The 25590-nt window shown below is 42.8% G+C and overlaps 2 protein-coding genes across 2 annotated transcripts; one reads left to right on the top strand and one right to left on the bottom strand.

Annotated features, from left to right (window-relative positions):
- Positions 1 to 13923: 13923 nt before the first annotated feature.
- On the top strand, positions 13924 to 16245 carry LOC141659047 (uncharacterized). Its single transcript, XM_074465781.1, has one exon. The coding sequence runs from the start codon at positions 14135 to 14137 to the stop codon at positions 14780 to 14782; it is 648 nt and encodes a 215-aa protein (XP_074321882.1). The 5' UTR covers positions 13924 to 14134; the 3' UTR covers positions 14783 to 16245.
- An 8228-nt stretch (positions 16246 to 24473) lies between these two features.
- On the bottom strand, positions 24474 to 25324 carry LOC141660968 (uncharacterized). Its single transcript, XM_074467945.1, has 3 exons — positions 25298 to 25324; positions 25053 to 25115; positions 24474 to 24914 (listed from the first exon to the last, which is right to left on the bottom strand). Exons 1-3 carry the CDS (start codon positions 25322 to 25324, stop codon positions 24474 to 24476), a joined length of 531 nt encoding a protein of 176 aa, XP_074324046.1.
- Between the last annotated feature and the right edge of the window lie 266 nt (positions 25325 to 25590).

The raw sequence follows: 25590 nt of genomic DNA, 5'->3' as shown, positions 1-25590 counted from the left end.
CACTCCAAGTTACTTTATCTCCAATACAAAATCCATTAATATATGCACACAGCTATCACCAAAACCACAATCCTAATGAATCGCTAATCACAAATGAGTTCTCTCTTCCCGGACCAACCCGACCCGCTGTTACCAAGGTTTCTCTCTGTTTGGATCGCCGTGTTCACGGGGTCGATTCGTTACTTCCAAGAAGCTTCACTGATAACTCGGTTTCTTCCCAGGTCTTCTCCTTTCTCTCACGTGCTGGGACCCGGCCTCCGCAGCGGTTTAGGTGCGGATAACCTGTTACGTAGGGGTCTCTACAAAACAGAACCGGAGGGGGGGTTGTGTCGCGTTGCAACTCCGGTGTGAGAATAAGAAATGGGATTTCTTGAAGAAGAAAAAGAAGAAGAGGGAAGAAGGAGCTATTCCAAAATATGTGAGGGTATGTGTATGTGAGTATATTGGTCAAATATTTTCCAACCCCTAAAACCCTCTTTTTGGGGCCTTTTATAGGTCCCAAGATTTAGGGTTTTTGGGGTTTGTACCTCTTCATCCTGGCCTTTGATCATTCTTGTGTGGTGACAGGTTGGACGGTCCAGATGAGTTGTGTGGTCAGGTGTCCTTTCTCCATCAGAGCTGTCTTGGGATGATTACCCATGAATGGCTAGGATGCAATTGTTCTATTTTGGGTAACATGAGACAGTTGACTCTTTTGTCCTGTGCCACGTGGCACCGGGGACCACTTCGGCTTGGGCCTGGGGTGGCATCTCTTTTGGGCCCCTGCTCTTCTACCTGGGCCTGATTATTTCTGACCCATCATTTGCCTCCCACTCCCTTATACGGGTTTTCCCGGATGGGGGAGTAGGAAAAAATTCACTCCTTTGACTTGTCTCATGACCCCGGGGTGTTGCTGGGTACAAGTCTCCGGGGTTGTGTTTGGGTAGGACTTTTAATTCTTGGCACTTGGAAAAAATTTTGTCATTTTTCTTTTGACTTGTGGCCCCTAGCCCCGGGGTGTTGTTGGGTACATGTCCCCGGGGTTGTGTTTGGGGTTGCCTTTTAATTCTTGGAACTTGGAAAAAATTTGTCATTTTTCCTTTGACTTGTGGCCCCTAACCCCGTGGTGTTGTTGGGTACAAGTCCCCGGGGTTGTGTTTGGGTAGGCCTTTTAATTCTTGGCACTTGGAAAAATTTTGTCATTTTTCCTTTGACTTGTGGCCCCTAACCCCGGGGTGTTGTTGGGTACAAGTCCCCGGGGTTGTGTTTGGGTAGGCCTTTTAATTCTTGGCACTTGGAAAAATTTTGTCATTTTTCTTTTGACTTGTGGCCCCTAGCCCCGGGGTGTTGTTGGGTACATGTCCCCGGGGTTGTGTTTGGGGTTGCCTTTTAATTCTTGGAACTTGGAAAAATTTTGTCATTTTTCCTTTGACTTGTGGCCCCTAACCCCGGGGTGTTGTTGGGTACAAGTCCCCGGGGTTGTGTTTGGGTAGGCCTTTTAATTCTTAGAACTTGGAAAAATTTTGTCATTTTTCCTTTGACTTGTGGCCCCTAACCCCGGGGTGTTGTTGGGTACAAGTCCCCGGGGTTGTGTTTGGGTAGGCCTTTTAATTCTTGGCACTTGGAAAAATTTTGTCATTTTTCCTTTGACTTGTGGCCCCTAACCCCGGGGTGTTGTTCAGTACAAGTCCCCGGGGTTATGTTTGGGTAGGCCTTTTAATTCTTGGCACTTGGAAAAATTTTGTCATTTTTCTTTTGACTTGTGGCCCCTAGCCCCGGGGTGTTGTTGGGTACAAGTCCCCGGGGTTGTGTTTGGGGTGGATCTTGGTGCAGATGTGATAGGTGGTTAATGTTGTAGCGCTTTTCCCGGAGTGTCAGGTGGCGGTTGAGCTTCTTGTACGAATATATGTGTAAGTACATGTGTATGCACGAAACGTTGCAGTTTTTTCCCCCTTTTTTGCCTCAAAAGTCGCGCCTTTTAAATAATTACAGTGATGTAATCATTAACTGCAGCGGTTATTTTCTGGATGCTCAGGATTGTGCCACGTGTCTTCGATCAACGGACCGGATTGCGGGGTAGTTGAGTGGGTTAACTCTCCCTCTGTGCCTATAAATACTCCGCCTTTCTCATTTCTTTTCTCTTTACGAAACTGCAAACACAAAATCTTTCTGCCATTTTTCTCCAAGTCGAATTTGGGAGCTCCTTTGCTTTTTGAAGCCGGTTTATTCTCCTGCTTTCTTGTAAGTTCTCGAACTTGTCTTCGTTCTTCTTTTTGTTTCTTCGTGATTGTTTAGCGAGTACTTGTAGTTTGAGCTTTTAGAATGCATGTGTACCCAAGTATCTGAGTTTGTTTATTTCTATTGTGTCGAGTTTTGATGAATCAAAATATGTTGTTTGCTGTTTAGATTTATAGCATTTGTTTGCGACGAAAAAGTTGATGTTTGTACTGAGTTTGGGCTTGTGTTTTGGTATACACATATGTGCGAATAAGGGTTTTAATCTATGCAAAACTGGGTTTGTTCTTTGCTTTTATGACTTTTCATAGCATTTGTTATGGGCGTATATATGTATGTATAGGTTGTATGATGTATTTTGGTGTTTTGATTTTGAGGTTAACTGTTTCTGAGTAGCTTCTGTGTTTCTTTCTTTTCTCTTTTTCTTCCCGAAATGGCATAGACTCCGGGGTTATATGGTTAGGAGGGGTAGAAGGAAACAATTAGCTAACCTGAAACGTAGACCTGACCGTCCCCACTTTGGATTTCCTGAACATTCTTCGAGTGACTCTTCCCCGGAACCAGAAAATATGCCTCCCCGTCGCCAAGCCATAGTTGAGGAATTTCCTACTTTCCTATTAAACCCCGGGCAGACTTTGGGTAGGAGAGACGGATTCTGGGTAGACATAGACCATTACTTTGTTCGGACTCGTGAGAACAGCCCTCCCCATGATTATTACTTTAGGGATCTCACCACTGCTTATAGGCCCGGGGGCTTAGAACCTTATGATGGGGCCCGCATGGATCAACTTTTTTATAATGCCCCCGGGACAAGATATGTTCCTGCCCCCCGTCATCCTGACCTCTCCGAGTACACCTTCCAGCAGATAGATGATCTGGTGAAGGCTGTATTTCACTTCGGGGATGATATGGAGTGGAGGTGGCCCGAGCCTCACGAGAGAGATATCACCGTCCTGCTGGTGGTTGGGTATGGATTCCCTTAGAGCATCTTTGTAGCATGAGACCCAATCTCCATCAGTTTACCAAGTCCTTGTATCGTGACGTCTACGGGATACCCTTCACTCAGCTAGCCCCGAACTCTATTAAGTGGGTTTCCTGGTTCCTGGCATGTTGCCATGTGAAGAAGTACCTTCCGACTTTTAAGCTTTTTCATTATCTTTTTAAAATCAAAAAGTCCACCTTGCCTCCTCTTTTTGAGTTTACCTTTAATATAGATGGTTGTGGGCTCCCTTCTGATGCCAAAAAGGCTCCCGTCTTCATGTTGAATTCGCTCCGGGGCTGGCACCAGGAGTTCATCTTCGTCCGGGGGTGGGACCTGGAGTTTATGCCTTTGTACAAAACCACTTTGAAAAATAGCAGGTTCCCATCCGAGAGGCTTGGTGGAGATGCCTTGATGAAGATGTACGACTTTGTGGTTGCTCTTGGTGCCCAGTGGACTCGGGACACCTTTTTAGATAATCAAACATTGTATAATGTTGGCTGTAAGTGTTTTGCCTTAGTAGTTTTTTCCTTGTATTTTTCCTGCTGTGTATCTCTGTCTTGTTCATTTGAATGACTGTTGTTCCTTGTGCAGGTCTTCCCCTCCTGAACCCCTTCCATTACGCTATGTCGCAGCAATTTAAGGATTTGGCTGGGAGGTTCAAGAAGATTGGTGGTGCCATGCAATTGGACTCGGGGAAGAGGGTAGCTGGTGCAGGTAGCTGTTCGCAGACCCGGGATGCTGGTTCCTCGGGCAACAGTGTGAGGCAGAGTGCTCCTGTGATTACCCCGCCTGTTGCTCCGGAGCCTGAGGAGGTTGAGGTGGTTGAGCTGGAGGAGGTGGAGGTCGGGTCTTTAAATCCGCGGAAGAGGAAGGCTGTGGCGGAAGCTGCTGGAGGGTCCGGAACCCCACAGTGCAGGAGGGTTTCAGGTTCGGGTCCTTCGGAAGAAGAGAGCCAAAAGTTGGTGGAGGAGGATGCGCTGAAGAACCTCCTGGCTCGGATGACCCTGGATGATCGTCGGAATGAAATGTTTGATAACTATGCTACTCCGGCTGACTTTGACTGCTATGCCACGGAGGATCTGGATACCTTCCTCGATCATCTTGTCCGGGATGTTTCAGAGGTAAGGCCGTTCCCTTACATTTCCCTTTTATATCCTTGTGTTGGTACTTAGCCGTTTTGTTTTCAAGACAATGCTCGGATCAGCGGTTGCTCTACCATTCTCCACGACTTCCGCATAAGGGAGACAAAGACTAAGGCTACGCTGAAAGAGCTGAGTAAGGACAAGGAGAACTTCGCCAAGTATCGGGAGGTGAAGGAGAAAGAATCCCGAGAGCATAAATAAGCCGTTGCAGAGGCGATGAAGTCTCGGGAGGCTGCGGAGCAGTTGGTGGGATCCCTCCGGGTGGAGGTGGAGAACCTAAAGAAGGAGCTTGCTGCTAGGCCCCCGGCAGAGGAGGTGCTGGAGTCTTTCCGGGGTACCCCTGCCTACTACGAGGAGCTTAACAACAAGATTTTTGAGAAGGTCAATATCTGCTGGGACGTTGCTTCTGCCTATCTTGCTGAGAATCTGGGCGGCGACATGGACGGATTCATAGAGCTATATCTTGCTGAAGAGCTCCGTCGTGAGGAAGCCCGAGCAGCTGAGGCAGGTACTTCCGGAACTCAGCCGCCTCCGCCTCCCGAAGAGGGTCGCGAGAAGACTCCTCCTCCTCCCGAGAACTGAAGAATGAAGACCCAAGCCTTGTGCCTTGTAATTTACTTTCGTAACTTGCAGTTATTTCAGACTTGGCCCTTGTGGCTTTTAGACTTTGTTATTTGGTTTCCGTATTGACTTTGATTTGGATTTGTCTCGGGGCTTGGTTTGCCTCAGGAATTCATGTAAATATATTTCCCTTTCGTATTTGGTTTTGCTTTCTTTTATCGAACTTTTTCTAAGTACACGCGGTTCGTGTCGCGGTCCCCGGGAAGGGGTTTAAAATTTTAACTGAGTAAAATTTTCTAAGTGCACATGGTTTGTGTAATGGTCCCCGGGAAGGGGTTTTCAAAATTTTAACTGAATAAAATTTTCTAAGTACACATGGTTTATGTAATGGTCCCCGGGAAGGGGTTTTCAAAATTTTAACTGAATAAAATTTTTTAAGTACACATGGTTTGTGTAATGGTCCCCGGGAAGGGGTTTTCAAAATTTTAACTGAATAAAATTTTCTAAGTACACATGGTTTGTGTAATGGTCCCCGGGAAGGGGTTTTCAAAATTTTAACTGAATAAAATTTTCTAAGTACACATGGTTTGTGTAATGGTCCCCGGGAAGGGGTTTTCAAAATTTTAACTGAATAAAATTTTCTAAGTACACATGGTTTGTGTAATGGTCCCCGGGAAGGGGTTTTCAAAATTTTAACTGAATAAAATTTTCTAAGTATTATAGCGACAGTGATCGAATGATAGTAGAATGATTTTGGGCTATGGGGCACTCCAAATCAGTTTTTTCATTTAAATCATTAGGACAACAGTACATTCTGGGGAAATGTTGAAAATTACATCAAGCTGCTATAGCCTAGAAATGGAGGAGATGCCGGAATATGTGGTCTACCTTTATTGGTAGAATTTCCTTAGGCGAGCTCCATGCCAAGTGTTTGGGACTTCGGTCCCCCCGAGGTAGCTTAGCTTGTAAGTTCCTGGCCGGAGTACTTCTTTAACCCTGTAGGGGCCTTCCCAGTTGGGCTGGAGCTTTCCCTGATTAATTGGGTTGGAGGCCTCTGTGTGTCGGAGTACCAGGTCTCCTTCTTCATATTCTCTGATTCTGGCCTTCTTCCCAAAGTGGAGCCTTGTCTTTTCTTTGTAGACTTCCATCTTTCTTACTGCTTCATCTCTTATCTCATCTAGGAGTTCCAGGTTGGTCTTAAGCCCTTCAATGTTTGAGATTTCGTTGAAATTGACAACCTTGTGGGAAGGGGACCCGGTTTCAATTGGAATGCGGGCTTCGGTACCATATGCAAGCTTGAAGAGGGTCTCATTCGTTCCCGCTCTGGGGGTGGTTCTGTAGGACCACAAGACTTTTGGGAGCTCGTCAGGCCAAGTTTTCTTGGTTTCTTCTAGTCTCTTTTCCAGACCCCGAAGTATGGTTCTGTTGGTTACTTCGACCTGTCCATTTCCCTGAGGGTGTGCAACTGACGCTCTTTTGTGCTTGATTCCGAGCTCTTTTAGATATGCTTCAAATTCAGACCCGACGAATTGTGGGCCATTGTCGGAGATGAGGACTACAGGGATCCCGAACCTCATGACGATCGTGTCCATGAACTTGATACAATCCTGTTGGTTGATTGTCCTCATGGCTTTAGCTTCTGCCCACTTTGTCATGTAATCAATGGCTACCAGGACGTAGCGGAGGTCGCCTTTTGCTCGGGGGAAAGGGCCCATGATATCTATGCCCCATACAGCGAATGGGATAGGAGATAACACTGACGCTGGCAAGCTCGGGCTTTGTCTGGGGACATTGCTGAATTTCTGGCACTGGGGGCACTTCTGGACGTAAGCGACGGAATCAGAGTGTATTGTGTGCCAGTAATACCCTTGCCTGATGATTTTGTGAGCTAGAGCTTTGGCTGCCAAGTGGTCTCCGCAGATGCCTTCATGAACCTCCCGGAGGCAATAGTTGGCCTCCTCAGGATCTACACATTTCAAGGTAGGTGCGGAAAAGGTTCTTCTGTATAGCTGACCCTCCTCCAGGAAGAAACGAGCAGCTTTGTGCTTCAAATATCTGGCCTTGTTCTGGTCTTCCGGGAGTGTCCCATCTCTTAAGTAAGCTATATAAGGGGTCATCCAATTGTTTGGGCTCCCGATGCACAGGACCTCAGCTTGCTCTATGCTGGGTACTTTGAGTTCTTCGAAGTATACTGAACTAACAAGGTCGGAGGAATTTTGCACGAGTTTGGACAGCTCGTCCGCTTTGGAGTTCTCTTTTCTGTTGATCTGAAGTATGGTGATGTCGGGAGTGGCTTCCAAGATGCTTCGTACCATTGCCTGGTATTGTGCCAGTGTTGGATCTTTCGCGATATATTCTCCGGTGGTTTGCTTGACCACGATCTAAGAATTACTGTGGATGGTCATTCTCGAGACGCCAAGAGATTTCGCCAACCGGAGCCCGACAATGAGTGCTTCATATTCAGCCTGATTATTCGTCGCCTTGAAAGCGAAAGTTATTGCCTGTTGAACGGTGAAGCCCTCCGGGCTAATAAGGATGAGGCCCGCTCCGGACCTTTCGGCCGTGGACGAGCCGTCGACATAGAGCTTCTAGGAATACGTGCCCGAGTTGGTTCTCTCCGGGGACATCTCTTGGGGTAAAGGTTGAGTATGTTCCGGGAAGGTGCATTCCATCAAAAATTCGGCTAAGGCCTGAGCCTTTATTGCTGTGTGTGGCACGAATTTGATGTTGAATTGACTTAGTTCAATGGCCCAGTTAACTAACCTTCCAGAGGCATCTGGTTTGTGAATGACCTTCCTGAGCTGCTGGTCTGTGACCACTCTGATTTCACGGCCTTGGAAGTATTACCTCAGCTTCCTGCTGGAGTGTACAAGGGCCAAGGCAAACTTTTCCAGGTTTGGGTACCGAGTCTCTGCATCCTTGAGGACTTGGCTGACATAGTAGACGGGGTTTTGTGTTCCTCCTTCCTCCCGGACCAGTGCCGAGGAGACAGTTTTGGGCCCGGCGGCGATGTAGAGAGACAGAGGTTCTCCGGGCTTGGCTTTGGAGAGCACCGGGGGGTCCGTCAGGTGTCTCTTGATTTCTTCAAATGCTGTATGATATTCTGGTGTCCAGTCCACTAACTTCTTGTTCCGGGCCCCTCTTAGTAACTCAAAGAATGGTAGACATCTCTCTGCTAGTTTCGGGATAAATCTTCGCAGGGCTGCTAGGCATCCTGCCAACTTCTGGATGTCCCTCTGTGTTTGGGGTATCTTCATTTCCATGATGGCGGTGATTTTCTCTGTGTTCGCTTCTATTCCTCTTTCGCTGACCAAGAATCCCAGAAATTTTCCTGAAGGTACCCCGAACGCACATTTCTCCGGGTTCAGCTTCATGTTGTACTTCCTTAGGTTGTCAAAGCACTCCTTGAGGTCTTTTATGTGATCCGAGGTGGTGAGTGACTTGGAGATCATATCGTCTACATAAGATTCCATGTTCCTCCCCAACTGGCTCTTGAAAATTATGTTCATCATTTTCTGGTAGGTGGCTCCAGCGTTGATGAGTCTGAAGGGCATCATGATAAAGGCGTAGACCGCCCTATGAGTAATGAAGGCCATTTTGGTGATGTCTTCGGGATTCATGCGAACCTGGTTGTATCCCGAAAAGGCGTCCATGAAGTTGAGCATGGTATGGCCCAAAGTCGCATCAATCAGCTGGTCAATATTCAGGAGGGGATAGGAGTCTTTAGGGCACGCAGCGTTGAGGCTCGTGTAGTCGACACACATTCTCCACTTTCTATTTGGCTTCTTGACTAGCACCACGTTGGCGAGCCAGTCGGGATATTTGATCTCGCAGATGATGTCGGCCCTGAGCAGTTTTTCTATCTCCACTTCTATTGCTTGCTGTCGTTCGGGAGCAAAATTTCTCCTCTTTTGTTTGATAGGTTTTTTCTTTAGGTCTACGTCCAGGCTGTGCATCGCCACCGACTGATCGATTCCGGGCATATCCTCTGGCATCCATGCGAATACATCCGCATATTCTTTTAACAATGAGATGAGCTCTTCCTGAAAGGATGTCTCCAGGCCTTTTCCAATTTTCAACTTCCGGGTGGGGTTCCCGGGGTCCAATTCTAGCTCTAACGTCTGGGCGGCAGGCTCTACCTTGCTTTTCTCTCTGACTTCCACAATTTCTGTATCCGGGCGTCGGCGTTAGTTTCGCTGTATCCCGAGTCCTCTATCATGTTGACATCCATCTTTAACCTTTTGTTGAAGTGTTCGCGATGTTTCTTGCGGCTTTGGCCTTTGGGTAAGGCCATTGCCTTCTTTCTGTTTTCTGGGTCAGTTTCAGCCATGACCAGCGCCTGTCCATAGCATCTCCCCGAAGCGCCCCGGTCCCCCCTGAGTTCCCCAATGCCTCCCGGGGTGGCTTACTTCAGCTTTAGGTGAATTGTAGACGGGATGGCCCGGAGCTTGGTGATGGTAGGTCTTCTCAGGATCATGTTGTAAGAGGATGAAGCGCTTATCACGTAGAACTTCATGACATGAGATACCTGCCGGGGAGCGGTGCCAAAGACCATGGGGAGGTATATTACCCCGCGGATCGGGATCATATTGTTCCCGAACCCGTAGAGAGGATCTTCGAGGCATGGATCCATGCGGAGGTGTCCCAACTTCATCCTGTTAAGGGTGTGTTCGAAAACGATTTTAGCTGAAGAACCATTATCAACCAAAATTCTTTGTACCTCATTGTCGGCGATGTCGAGGGTCACGACCAGGGCTTGGTTGTGCTCGGGATCCAGGCCTTCATAATCTGCATTGGAGAAATATATGTGCTCATCTCCAGCCGTCTGTATCATCAAGACATCGCTGCCCACATCGGGACTTCGGGGAGGGGAGGAGGTCCCCCCAAAGATCATGTTGACCACATGTTTCCCCCCACCGGAGGGTTTATCTCTGTCATCAAGCCTTCTCTGTAGGTACCGGTTCATGTTGCCTTTCTTTATCTGATCTTCAATGAACATTTTGAAAGAGAAGCAGTTCTCCGTGATGTCGCCATGACCTTCGTGGTACCCACAATGCTTGTCCCGGGTCCTGTTCCCGGGGGGTGCCAACAGCGGCTTTGGGGGTAATAAAAGGGCTTTCCCTTGACCTCTCTCAAGAGGTCGGCCCGGGGCCGGTTGAGCGGAGTCCACTCGGGCTCCGGTTTTGGTTCCCTCTTAGGTTTGGGCTTCTTTTCATTTTTCTGGTTTCTGGAGTAGTCATCCCGGGGTGGGGTTCCCCTGGATTGCTGCACATAATTGGTCTATCTATCTGTCCTGTGCCTCTTTTCTTTCCTGTAGGGGCGACGGTGTTCCGGGGACTCGTCATCATCCCGGATCCTCCTGTTCATCTTCATTGAGGTGAGGAAGTCATTTTCTTTGATAAACTTGGATGCCATTGCATAGGCTGAAGCGAGGCTTTGGGGTTCCCTATGGATTAGGTCCTTCACGTAGCCTTCACATGAAACTGGGTGGAGATTTCGCCGGAAAATATTCACGGCTTCCTTTTCTTCAAGGTTGGAGAGCTGGTTGACTGACTCTTGAAATCTTTTGATAAACTCTGGGAGAGTTTCTCTGCTTCTCTGTTGTATGGTTTCCAAGTGGCACATCTGGAGCTCATTCATGCGGTTCGCCCTGAACCTCTTGAGAAATGTCTCCCGGAAGTCCTTCCAAGAGTCGATGCTCCGGGAGGGGATTCGACTGAACCATTTTTGTGCTCCGCCCTTCAGTGTTGAGGTGAAGAAATGACATTTGGTGAGGTCACTGTAATCGTATATGTTCGAGATCTGTTCAAAGTAGTTGAGATGTTCTTCAGGGTCGGCAAGTCCGTCAAAAGAGTCGAAGTTGAAGTGCTTGAGCGCGGACTCCCTGGGGGTGGATTCCAGCTTTCTGGTGAAGGGTGTGGCCGCCGCCCCGACTTCCACATCTCCTTCCACCTTTCTCTTAAGGTCCCGGAGAATTCGGGCCATTTGCTCCTGCTTGGATTCCTTTTCAGGTTCTGAATCCGAGGAGACATGGATTCGGCGTGCCTTTTTCTTCAATTTGGCTTCTTCTTCTTGCACTCTTTTTTCAATGTTGGCTTTGGCCTTGGCCTCTTCCTCTTTTCGAATACGGTCCCAAAGCGTGGCCCTCTTGATCTCGTCTCGGGCATCCTCTGACGGGCTCTTGGTTTTGCCGATTCGGTCCAAGACTGAGCCCCGGGATTCTTCCGAGTGCTCTTCCTGGTCTTCAGGGCGGGTCTCAGGGGCTTTGTTCTTTTCTTTCCACAGGTCCATAGCTGCTTGAATCTGCTCCGGGGTCATATTTCCCCAGGGGTTTGTAGAGGTTTCCGCATACTTGTGGGCTGCTTTCTCTATGGTTAGTCTCTGGTTTCCGGGCTGAAGCTGAGACAAAGCACGAGCTGTGGGGGGCTCTTCATCTATATCTTCCATCTCGCCGTCCCTGGGCGGGGCGACCGTGGGCTGAATGGTTCCGAAGACCGAGGTCTTGCTTTTTCACGTGGTCATTATTCTCAGGAAACAGTAAGGGTGATGGTGCTAGGATGTGTGATCGTTCTGGAGAAAGAATAAGGAGAGTGAGCTGTAAAGAGAGGGAGGGTTTTCTTTCTTACCAGAGAGGGTTTCTTCGGTTTTGCAGCTGTGCAACGTAGCTGGAGTTGACACCACGTCACCGGAGGTTCTTCCCCTCCTTCTAGCGCCAATGATAACTCGTTTTCTTCCCAGGTCTTCTCCTTTCTCTCACATGCTGGGACCCGGCCTCCGCAGCGGTTTGGGTGCGGATAACCTGTTACGTAGGGGTCTCTTCAAAATATAACCGGATGGGGGGTTGTGTCCCGCGGCAACTCCGGTGTGAGAATAAGAAATGGGCTTTCTTCAAGAAGAAGAAGAAGAGGGAAGAAGGAGCTATTCCAAAATATGTGAGGGTGTGTATATGTGAGTATATCGGTCAAATATTTTCCAACCCCTAAAACCCTCTTTTTGGGGCCTTTTATAGGTCCCAAGATTTAGGGTTTTTGGGGTTTGTACCTCTTCATCCTGGCCTTTGATCATTCTTGTGTGGTGACAGGTTGGACGGTCCAGATGAGCTGTGTGGTCAGGTGTCCATTCTCCATCAGAGCTGTCTTGGGATGATTACCCATGAATGGCTAGGATGCAATTGTTCCATTTTGGGTAACATGAGACAGTTGACTCTTTTGTCCTGTGCCACGTGGCACCGGGGACCACTTCGGCTTGGGCCTGGGGTGGCATCTCTTTTGGGCCCCGGCTCTTCTACCTGGGCCTGATTATTTCTGGCCCATCATAAATATTGAAGTATGGGCTTTTCCAGTCTCCAGAATTGCTTGGACTTCCAATGGTTAAATTCTTTCCATAGAATTCGGGCCGGACAGAGAAGTAAGCATAGCCATAGTCCTTAGCACCAGATTGCTTTATAGTGACGAAGTAGTGGAGTTGCTCAGCCATCAGTTTGGAGTATCCCTCAATATCATACATTATGTAGAGTGCAATCATAATTCTATAACCGTTCGGATTCATCTGGATTGGAGTAACCCTAAAATATTGGCACACCTCTCGAATGAAGGGATGGAGAGGCGACGAAATCCCAAGTTCAAGGAGTGAGGTGGTCAAAACCATGTGGGGTGACCTGCCCCCATTCTCCTTATGGTTGAAGCGGTAACATCGCATATGCTTTTGAGGAAGAATAAAACGGCCTTCAACTTGATATTGTTCAACAGCCTTTACTAGAATGTGTGGTTTAAGGCTGGTTGAGAGATCTTTGCAACAAAGTGTGAGCCCTTGAGTCTTCTTCTTTCCCTTGGGATTCATAGTTCCTTCAAGCATCGGTTGCCTAGGGGGCACATAAGCTTCACCATCAGAAAGCTCAGGAATGTAATCATAGTTGCACAGGTCAACTGTTCGAGTAACATCCTCTAACTCCTTGGTGTTAAGGGACCCCTCCTCATCTGTTTCCTCCTTCTCGAAATTCTCTTTTGTTATTTCAGTATGAGAAAGGGCTCTTTTTGTTGGGTCTCGGGCATGGATAGAGCCCCTGGGAGAGTAAGAGCTTACATCTGGGAGTCCCTTAGCATGTGCTTCATTAGGTGGTGGTGGGGCGACCTGAGAAGAATGAGCACTCTTTTTAGCGTGGAGCTGTCTTGAAGCTTTTCCTTTAGTTATGGGTTGCGTCACAGATAAAGGAAGGCGAGAGGAGCTAGAGCTTGAGAGAGTCATCTTCTTTAATCTCCAGGCGTATGGGTGACTATCTCTAGTAAAGTTTTCATCTGGGAGGTGAGGATTGCGGTTTATGTCAATAGAGTGGGGGTTGTCCTGCATCAACCTCTCTATACCTACAACAATTTCAGACCTTATGTGCTGCATACGTGGGGTAGGAATGCTCGTTGTCACTTCTCTTCAAGATAAATGCATGGGAGTGGATGATTTAATAAAAACATGAACAGATAGGCATGTATAAGCATGTACGTGAATGATTATGCAAGCATGAAGAACATTATGATGATTATGCAAGTAAAAGTAAAAAGAAAAAAGCTTAAAAGGTTGTATTTACAAACCTTGTACGGAGCCTAATAAGAGGACGACGATCCGAGTGAACGCGAAGAACTCGAAAGGCGCGTACTTTGCTTATTAAAAAAATCTCCGTAGATCTTGGAGCACACTTGAAGTCTTCTCTATTTCTGTTTTTGAGAATATGTGAATAATGAATAGCGAGAGGTTATATTTATAGGCTTTGTACGAGGGGGTCCAAAATTATATACGACTTTAGATTGAAGAATTCCTATGGGCCTAGATATTTAATTTGAAGTCTGATTTGGAAGTAAATCTACAAACTCAAATTAAAATTTATATTAAAGTACAGTTTGGAATTATTACAAAAATTATCGAGGAATCCGCGTATTTAGTTGGTCCGATTCGCATATTAAAAAAATAAAGGGTTACGCAAGGAGTCCTTGCAGATGCATATATGCGCAGACGTTAATTCGCGAGGACGGTCACGAGAAGTCTACTACAAGGATGATAAAATTGGAACAATAACATGACCCCCTTTACACACAAACACACTCGTATACATATCTTTCTTTCCTCTTTCAACAAGCCCTCAAACAATTTCACCCACTCCAAGTTACTTTATCTCCAATACAAAATCCATTAATATATGCACACAGCTATCACCAAAACCACAATCCTAATGAATCGCTAATCACAAATGAGTTCTCTCTTCCCGGACCAACCCGACACGCTGTTACCAAGGTTTCTCTCTGTTTGGATCGCCGTGTTCACGGGGTCGATTCGTTGCTTCCAAGAAGCTTCACTAGTGGCAAGGACCGGCGTTGTTGGCTGGCATGAAGATAATTTTGCGAGTATTTCGAGATTCGGTGGCAGTGGGAAGCTCGGGCATGCTTGGATTACCGGTCGTTTCGGGGTTGGGTTTAATTCCGTGTATCATCTTACTGATTTTATAAGTGGTAAATATAAGGGCTCTTATTCATCAGCCAAGGCGGCTGCTAGGGCTTATGACACCGCTGTTTACTATCTCCGCGGCCCTTCTGTTAGGCTCAACTTCCCTGAATTAGTGGGAACTGATGATGCTGGTCAGTTATTATTATCCGGGGCTCAATTGTCGGCGGATGCACTAAGAGCCAAGGCTATTGAAGTTGGGTCACGAGTTGATGCTCTAGAAACAACAACTACTGCTACTAATGCTAATACTTCATTCAACCATCCTCCTCCTTCTCGTGATGATGAGGACGATGAGCTCGACTTGAACAAGATGCCTGAACCGGAACCTGGTGATGAGTCGGATCAAAATCACCATTATTTTTGTTTGTTACATGCAACTAGCAACAAAAGCTAGCTGGTCAAGCCCTGAAAACAATAGGTTGTTTAAGAAGCAACAAGAGATTCTACTTATATCCATAGCCCATTCGAAAAATCTTGTGTGGTGTCTACAGTACATGTAAATCTAAATCCAACAACCGCTTTGATCACAACGGGGTTTTGTCGTACGCTGCGATGCTAAAAGAACTAAAAGAGCGTATATAAAAAAAAGGGTATGCGCGGACTACTCGCGAGAACACATGCTATTAGCGAGGTTGATAAAGAACATAGTTCAGCTAGGGGGCTGTTTGCAAGGACATTGCAGCTGACGCATAAAAAATAATAATAATAACAACGCAGGCAACATAGAGCTATATGGAGGCTTCATATATTCAACCAAGTACAAATCTTGTTAAAACAAGATGGGGGATTGTTGTGGGGACCACGAAAAAAATCAAAATATGTACTACAGGGTCATCTACGTGAGTATGCTGTATAATGAGCTATAATTTCATTTGTGGTACCTGCATGAGGAGAAAACAAAATAAAAAAAATGTGGCAAGAATGCCTCGCAGTCGCAGGTAGAGGAGTCCTCGCATTAGGGAGCTCAATATTGTGAGGCGACAAGGAGAAGCTGTGCTAGTGTTGTACGCAAAGGTCTAGAGGTTAGTATATTAAAAGAAGAAGCAAAATATTACACGCTTGAATTCAAATCCTTGTGTGATTGTATTGCATGACGGGGTCTGCTGCGTGCGAGGACTCTTCATATTGAATAAAAAAAGATGTGGACTTTAATTGTGGTCATCTCGTAAAAAAAAAGGAACATATAAGACACCTGAAGTCAGGAAGGTAATAATATGGCTTGGATGAATTTCGATGGATAAATTGATGCGGGGCCTACGAGATTGTTTATTAACAAAAATCAAACAAAGGGAGTTTGCATGTGCACGGGGTCATCCTGCTTGAAGAAAACAATAGTAATTAAATAAAGGTGGAACTCATGTTAGCAAAAGGAAAAGGAAGTGGGTGGCTACCACTACTACTAGTGGGACCCCACCTAGTGGCTGATTTAAAAGTAAAAAACAAGATCAAATATAAGGTGATCAAGGTGCTAAGTCAAGTGGTGGAAATCAAGCCTCGACCACATCTTTAGTTCCAGGAAATTGTTGTGTACTAGCCTCGTTTATTAACAAATAACGAGTCCTCGCATATGTGAGAAAATCCGAACACGAGCTGGCACCCCTCCGTGATATGAAAAAGATTATTGTAGCAGCGAGGAGTATAAAATAATTCAGCAATTATTTTTGAAACGAGTCTGGAATAATTTCAAAGAAATTTTGAAGATAAAAAATATTTAGTTCTCAGTTCTCAGTTCTCAGCTATAATTGCCTGTACCGAAGAACTGGGGCTAGTTGTTATATCCAAATATTGATATGAGCTCCAAGAAGACCCATTACAAGAATTGTTATTATTATTGGGCTAAAATAATTGGATCCTAAAATAAAGTTGAACTCTCGTACCGGTATATTGACCAGAGACTATGTACCGTTATGTTGACCAAGACCTCACAAATTTACACGTGGGGATATATCAATAAGAGGAGTCGTACCATTATATTACTAGGTGCACATGGTTGCATCCACATAAACAGTAGGGTAGTCCTGCCCTCATAGCAACATGAGAGGAGTCCTCACCTCATATTTTAAAGAGACTTGAAAAGACAAGTGAGAGTTATTACTGACATCTCAACTACACAGGAGGTATAACTACAACAAATTATGACTACATGACCCTATTGGGGGACCTCATGAAAATCTAGCGGGATTACAATACGCTTGGAAGGGTCTCATCGAGGTCAGCACTACATACATATTTCTGGGACCACATCACATGACCAGACTCTAAGGGGTCACATGTGAGGTCTCTAGGTGTTCTCGTGCCTCACCAACGAGATATCTTCGCCTAATGCCATGACAACCTATTATAGCCTAATTGGGCTTGAGCCATGAAATAATATGGGCTTTCTACGAACTACCCAACGGTCAACGAACCTGGGCTTTGATGGACCGGGCCAAACCCTAGCCCGTCTAGGTAACTTGTCCTCCAAGAATTACATGTGGCTTGAACCCCTATAAAAGGGTACGTAGGCCTCTTGTTTACGGATGATCAATAGTCTGAAATAAGGGAGAAAAACATTTTCTCTCTGGCATTCTTTGAATCAACGAACAAGATCAGCTACAACATTCATCAAAATCCATTCCGTGTTCTTCGCGTTCTTAGCAAAATAATCATATTTTACTCCGTGATTTCAGCAAACCTCCAAAATATTGTTATACCAAATTATCCCTATAATAATTAGCAATTTAGAGGGGTGTCAAGAGAATGTCAAAAGTTGTCTAACTTCTCTTGACACCTTTTTAGCACTCTTTCTCATCAATAGAAAAGCACCCAAAGTTATTTGCTGCATAGATGTTGGCACCTTGCAAATAGGGTTGCACCTGATTGAGTTGGGTCAGTTTCGAGAATTTATTGACCTAACCTTTTTAGTTCGGTTTAAAAATTTTTAACCCATTAATATCAAAAAAATTTATAACTCAACCCTATTATATGAGTGATGGGTTGGGTCGGGTAGGGTTGGGTTGAATAAAAATAATAATAGACAATAAGAAAATGCCACATATAAGAAATTAATGATCGTTCAAATTATTACAGGTATATTAAAACAAGTATAAAGATATTTTATTCCGCAAGTGTAAAGTTAAAGACAAACACAACTCTCAGAAAAACAAGCGGAAAGTTAAAGATACATTATTGATTCAAGAAACATAAATTTTTAATTTCACAGCCTATCAAAATTCACTTTTGCTCTGCATAAATATATAATGAGTATAAATACTATAACCAATCAAATTGGTTTAACATAATAGTTCGTGAAAGCGCCTTATTGTGGTACCACTCATAGTTTGCTTCATATTACCCGAGTTCAATTCAATATAAAAAGTTTAGTCCAAAATTACGATCAAATTCAAAATATATTATTGTTCTTACTTCATGTTGTGCAAGACATTCATGTACAATAACAAGACTAAATCATATTGGCAACACTAAGATTAAGTTGTATGATAATCTAAATTTGTATTATGTATTGTATTTCTTGCGTCTGTAAAATGGTTAGAAGATTAGACTGGAGGATTTTTCTGTGAACAGATTCAAACTAAGGAATAAACTCTGGAAGAAGATCAAGCCATGATCATGCCTCAGAGAAAAGTGTAGAAGCGTGGAATTGAATAAAGCTTTTCTATGAAAAATGTTTTAAGTAAAGATATCGACAATTCACAGATCAAGTTATATCGGGAAGTCCAAAATGACTTATCGAGAAGTCCGAAATGGCTTATAGAGCTCAGAGATATCGACAAGTCAAAAAAAGATGTAGAGAACTGGAGATATCGACAAGTCAATTATGCATGTAGAAAACTCAGAGATATCGACAAATGTAACACTCCCTTTTTAAAACAATTTTCGGAAGTCGAAACGATCAAACAATATTAACGGAATGAATGAAATATGAAATTGATATAAATAATCTGCAGTTGTATAAAACAACAGATCAGATATAAATAATCTGCAGTTTACAATAAAATAATAATTTTAAAAATAAGTAAGGCTGAAGCAACAAGAGGTTAGGATATTTCATACCGAGATCTGAACATATACAAATATACACATCATAGGGTACCTAATGTGTGCAACAGAATGGATAACGCATACGGCATATACAACGTCACCATAAATCAAATCACAAATTAAACTCTAGGTGCACCCACGTATCCTGAACAAATATCAAATGGCCAAAAGCTCATCCCAAGAGCTAACAGAAGGATACGCTGTGACCAATCACACTGTCACGGAAGTGTCATGTCGCTGGTGCCGCAATGACATGGTTGTGGTACCCCTATAGCTGGTTAACTCGGTATACCCTGTATCTCTAAGGGTTCAATAAAATATTCTCAAAAAATTTTAAAATCACCTGTCACAAGTAATTCATATTTCCAAAATAGAGGGTGTCATAAATAATTTTTGAAAATCGCATAAACCGATATTTAAAACTTTCCAAATCAATTTTTAAAATAAAACGATCAAACAATATTAACGGAATGAATGAAATATGGAATTGAACAAATCAGAGATATTTAATTTATAAGAGGAGTATCGTTGAATAAAAAAGGTACATAATCTGTACCCCGAATATCGCAACTAAAATACTAACAAAATTTGAAAAAGATTCGCTAAATTCTTGGTTCCTGACCTATTATAATTAAAATTGAAATCTTTTAGATATATATACATCAGAAAAATATTTTATATAAATTATGTGATAAATTCCTCTTGATTTGATTGTCCGTAAACCTATTTAGTTAATAATGCTAACGAATTATTGATGTAAATTAGACTACGAAGACTAGTGGCCAGATATGATCAAATATAACATATATAATATATACTAACATGAATATATAGCCCGCCACATAAACCTTAAAAATGTACAGGGAGATATCAATCATATGTTAACAAGATTTATATTTTAGTAGTTCATGTTGCACACCCCTTTATAAACTCTAAACTATTTATTTATTAAGGCACTGGGAATATTGAGCTTGTACTAAAAAAATATGCTCCTAAATATTTTTTATCGTTACCAAAATAACATAATACATAATCTATTAATTAATAAGTCACTATATTATGATTTCATGTACATATCCATGCATCAGGAAGGAAGCAAAATCAATAAACTCGCATGGTTAATCTAGACTAACAAATAGACTAACAAGTTTGTGGTCACAGAAGGTAAATCATGAATTAATTATACTTCATAACTCTAGATCATGACAAAATTATAAAACACGACACAAGTTAAATGACTTTATTAACACTATAAAATTAGACTCCTAACTAAGCATGCAAAAATAAAACAAAATAAATAATTATTCATTATTTTTAAAGAAATAGATAATAAAGATATTATTATATAATATTGGTTGGATAAAACAACAATTGATTTCGATGTGAATGTACATAAATTGTCATGTACATGTATTATAATAACCTTTAAATTTTTAACACATGGTTCCACATGTTACTTATACAGGATAACCAAATTTATCATTATAATATTAATATATATGCACGCACATGTAGTCACTCTCACTAAATTTCAAAACAAATATTTATCATATAAAATCAAAAATAGATTCTAGTCTTGTACCATGCCTGACGGAGAATCTATCATGTACATAATTTGTACGCGCTATTTCTTTTAGTTGTGATGATACAAAGTAAACAATTACCTAATCTTTTGAACACAGAACCAGTAGCGCCTCCGTTCCTCTCCTCTGTTTTTCTTTCACCTTTCTCTCAATCTTGATTTTCTTCTTTTTATTTATTTTCCTCGATACTTAAACAATAACCGATATATATATATATATAGTGCACTAGATATCCTATGCCTTATATAATCAGAATTTTAATAAACAACCAAACAAGTTATTTTTCTATTCTAATTAGTAAATATTAAAATCGCTTATTCTAATTTTAATCTCAATCTTATTATTATTATTATTATTATTATTATTATTATTATCATTATTATAGAATTCAAGTATATTACAGATATACCCCCTTAAAAAGGATTTCGTCCCCGGAATCAAACGAAACAAAATACCTGAACCTGAATCGAATAAATGTGAATATTTTTCAAGGATAGATTATTCCAATTCCCAAGTAGCCACTCTCTCAGAATGATTTTTACATAAAACTTTCACAAATGGAATGGTATTCTTCCTCAAAACTCGCTCCTCTCGAGCTAAGATAGCCTAGGCTTCTTCCTCACAAGAAAGATCTTCTCTAATCTTATATAACGGATACTGAACTACGTGTAATGGATGATATGTATAGCCCCTCTAAACAGACATGTGAAACACATTATGTACATGGGATAGTTGTGGCGGCAACGTAACTTTATAAGGTACTTCCCCAACTTTTTCCATAACATCATAAGATCAAACAGATCTCGGACTAAGCTTTCCCTTCATACCAAAACGCTTCACACCCTTACAAGGCGACACCTTCAAGAACACATGATCATCTGGCTCAAATCCACCAAACTTTCGATGTAGGTCCGCATAACTCTTTTGACGAGATCGAGCTTCCTTCAAACTTTCTTTAACTTTCTCTACCTTCTCATTAGTGATTCTAAACAACTCCGGCCCTTCAATGACTTTCTCACCAACCTCATCCCAACAAGATGGTGCCCTACACCTCCTACCATACAAAGCTTTAAATGGTGGCATACCGATACTCATGCCAACTATTATTGTACGCAAAATCTACCAAATACAAATATTTATCTCAATCAACTGTCTATTATAATGCACAAGCCCTCAACATATCCTCCAACGTCTGGATCGTCGTTTCTGACTATCCATCGGTCTGCGGATGATAAGTTGTACTAAAATTAAGCCACGCATACCAAGATTGATGACCCCTTCCAAAAACATGATGTAAATCTCGTATCCCTGTCAGAAACTATCGACACGGGAACATCATGAAGTCTAACAATATATCGCTGAAAAATCTTTACCAACTCATGAACTGGAGTAGTCTCTCTAATAAGCAAGAAGTGAGCGGACTTAGAAAGTCTATCAACTACTACCCATATGACATCATTCTTCTTGAAAGTTCTGGGAAAATGAGTCACAAAATCCATAGTAATCTTTTCCCACTTCCAAACTGGAATATCTAACTGCTGCAACAATCCCCTAGGCCTCTGATCGTCTATCTTCACTTGTTGACATGTAAGACATTTCCCCACAAATTTCGTTATATCTCCCTTCATTCCACTCTACCAAAAGTGCTTCTTCAAATCTCCATATAACTTGGTGGAACCTGGATGAATAGAGAATGAAGAACTATGAGCCTCCTTCAAAATTTCCTCACAAATTGTCGGGTCTGCTGGAACACACAATTTACTACCCAACCATATCACACCCTCATCTTCAACACGAAAATGTTTTTGCTTGCCACTTGCCACCTAAGATCTAATAAAATTCAAACCTGCATCATTCTTCTGAGCTTCCTTAACCCTTGAAATAATATTCGGTTCCACTCTCAAACTCGCAATGCTACCTCCTGACCCTCTAACATACAACTCAACGCCCAATCACTCCAAATTTGAAATAAGGTGCGGCTGAGTAATGAGAGCCGTAACACTCCCCAAGTTCTTCTTACTCAGAGCGTTTGCCACTACATTCGCCTTTCCTGGATGGTACTGAATATTAGCATCATAATCCTTAAGAAGTTCAAGCCACCTCCGCTGTCTCATGTTAAGCTACTTCTGAGTAAAAATGTATTTGAGACGCTTGTGATCAGTAAAGATGTCACAAGTCTCTCCATACAAATAATGCCTCCAAATCTTCAAAGCAAAGGCCACTGCTGTTAACTCCAAGTCATGGGTAGGATAGTTTACCTCATAGGGTTGGAGCTATTCAAAGGCATAAGAAATCACCTTCCCATGCGGTATAAGAACACACCCCAATAATCTCTTAGAAGCATCACTATAAACCTGAAAACCTCCATTCCTTGATGGCAACACAAGTATTGGAGCAGACACCAACCTCTTCTTCAATTCTTGAAAGCTCTTCTCACGATCATCATTCCAGTCAAACTTAATGCCCTTCCTTATGAGCTGAGTCAATGGAAAAGTTATGGAAGAGAAACCTTTCACAAAGCGCCTATAATAACCTGTTAAACCCAAGAAACTCCTCACCTCTGTCACATTGCTAGGTCTTAACCAATTAGTAATAGTCTCGACTTTTGCAGGCTCCAATATAATGCCTCTACCAGATATAATATGCCCCAAGAATGCCACCTCCTCCAACCAGAATTCACACTTTGAAAATTTCGCAAACAACTTCTTCTCCCTCAAAATTTCAAGTACAGTACATAAATGCTCCTCATGCTCCTCTCTGCTCCTAGAGTATATTAAGATATCGTCGATGAAGACTATCTAGGTAATCATGAGAGACCCGATTCATCAAATTCATAAATACTGTTGGTGCATTCGTCAACCCAAAGGACATCATGAGAAACTCAAAATGACTATAACGAGTGCGAAATACAGTCTTCGGAAAATCTTCTTCTCTTACCCGTAACTGATGGTAACCAGATCTCAAATCTAACTTCGAGAAGTACTTCACCCCTTGCAACTGATCGAACAAGTCATCAATGCGTGGCAAAGGATACCTATTTTTGACAGTCACTTTATTCAACTCCTTATAGTCAATGCACAATCTCATGAAACCATCCTTTTTCTTCACAAATAGCACAGGAGCGCCCCACGGAGACACACTTGGCCTGATAAATCCCCTATCAAACAACTCTTGTAACTGCTCCTTCTATTCTTGCAACTCAAATGGTGCCATTCAGTAAGGCACCTTGGAAATAGGCTTAGCACCTGGAACAAGTTCAATAGTGAACTCCACCTCTCTATGTGGTGGCAAAACTGGTAGCTCGTCGAGAAACACATCTGCATACTCTTTCACAACTGAATAATCCTCGATGTGAGGTTCATCCATCGATGTATCCTTCACAAAAGCAAGGTAGCCATCACAACCCTTAAACAACAATTTACTCACCTTTAAAAAAAAAAATATTTTAACCCGCCCCCCTTCGGCTGAGACCCTTGATATAAAAATTTTGGTTTATCTGTATCCCCAAAGATCACCCTTTTTCCTTGACAATCAATTATAGCGCGATGTTCACTCAACCAATCCAGGCCCAAGATAATGTCAAAGTCATGCATCTTCATTGGAAGCAAGTTAACCTTACAATTTATATCTCCAACAACTATCAAACACTCTCGATATACATCAGGTATAATAATAGATTTCCCCATCGGGGTAGGAATAGACATATGAGGATATAATAATGAAGGTGCAACACCAAGATGACGAATAAATGATAAAGATATAACAGAATGGGTCCAACCAGTATCAAATAATGCATAAGCATCACGTCTTCCAAAGAGAAGTGTTCCTGAAATGGTACCTGAATTAGCTGATGCCTGATTTGCAGTCAATGCAAACACTCTGGTTGTAGGATTCTGCTGACTGCCACTACCACCGCCAACTCATCCTCCACCAGTGTAGCATGACACTGTACAATCCTTTACACTATGGGACATGCTACCACACAAGAAACAAGCCCCAGTCTGTCTGTAACAAGCTCTACCTGGATGATGCCCACCACATGTAGCAGAAGGAGCCACGAGAATCATATTAGGGTTTCCCCCATACACCGAGTAACGGCTCTGACCCTATTGACGATTCTGCCACTGCCTAGGCTGCTTTTATCACTGAAGCTGCTAATTCTGATTCTGACCAACATACTGATTCCGACCATGGAATGACTGACCACCCCTATTCCGATTCTGTCCGTGCCACTGTCGCTGCTGACCACTCTGACCTCCATGCCACTGTCTACCTTGTACAAAAACCTTGATCATCCCTAGTCCTCTTACTACCACTGTTAGACCTGGATGCCCTGAAATCTATGCGCTCCTTTTCGACATCCTTTGTTGCATCAGCCACCTCTTCCACATTATCAAATTTAAAAGAAATTATAAAACCTCTCAAATAAGACTTCAACCCCCATTTAAATTTATCAGCCTGTTATGCAGCAGTCCCTGCAACTGTCCCAGCAAATCCAGCCAACCTTATAAACCTCTCCATATAATCAGTAATCCTCTCATCATGGTGCTGCGCAATAGAATGAAACTCCCTCAAATAAGCCTCCATATCAGCATTAGAGAAATACTGCTCATAGAACACCTCCTTGAATCTCTGCCATTCCAAAGCCTCTGCATACCTCTCCCCTCTAGTAGCTTTCACTCCTCTCAACCACATGTGAGCATCCCCCTCCAACTTATACACAGCTAACCTGACCTTCTGAATTTCATCATAACCCAGTGCATCAAAAATCTTCTCCAGATGAACAATCCAATTTTCAGCATCAAAAGGAGTCGGTGTTGAACTAAAAGAGTCTGGTTCCTGCTTCACAAACCTCACCGACCATACAAACGGCTCTAACTGATGGCCTTGACCGTTCTGATTCTGATTCCCATTGTTATTCTAATTTCCTTGTCCATTATGATTTCCCTCATCATTCTGATTTTCCTCGTCCATTCTGATTTCCTCCCCATTCTGATTTCCTTGGTTTGCCAAATCCTGATGTACAGCCTGAGCCACTACCTGCCCAATCATCGCAATAAGCTCAGTGGGGTCAATGTGAAAAAGATCACGTCTAGGAGGAATCTAAAATATAAGATAGCGAAAGAGTGAAGATTATAAGAACAAATATGATGAAGCAGTTACAAACAGATTTCAAAATGATGAAGCGGAATGAAATGATAAAGAGCAGAATGAAACAAAATTAAATAGAACACCCATCCTATTGTCTACCCAAACTCACAGGTCAACTCAAATAGATTTTTTACAAGAAAGAACTTGGGCTCTGATGCCATCTCTGCAACACCCTTTTTTTAATAATAAAAGGAGATATTACTTAAAATCCATAAACCTGCAAATAGAGCACTAATATATTTCTAAACAATAATTAAACAGTCTAAAAATCTTCAAAATATATTAAATCTCCAAACTGTCTAAATAAATAATATAAATGCCGAATTCTATAAATAGATAATTAAGTCTAGATAATGATATAATCTGAAATCTTAATTAATAACTGGGGTAGCTCTCCATCACCCAGTCCCAAATCCCCCTAAACACC

The sequence above is a fragment of the Apium graveolens genome, chromosome 5, assembly GCF_009905375.1.
Source record: "Apium graveolens cultivar Ventura chromosome 5, ASM990537v1, whole genome shotgun sequence".
Lineage (NCBI taxonomy): Eukaryota > Viridiplantae > Streptophyta > Magnoliopsida > Apiales > Apiaceae > Apium > Apium graveolens.
Note: the sequence above shows the minus strand (reverse complement) of the source record. Positions and strands in the feature narration are given on the sequence as shown.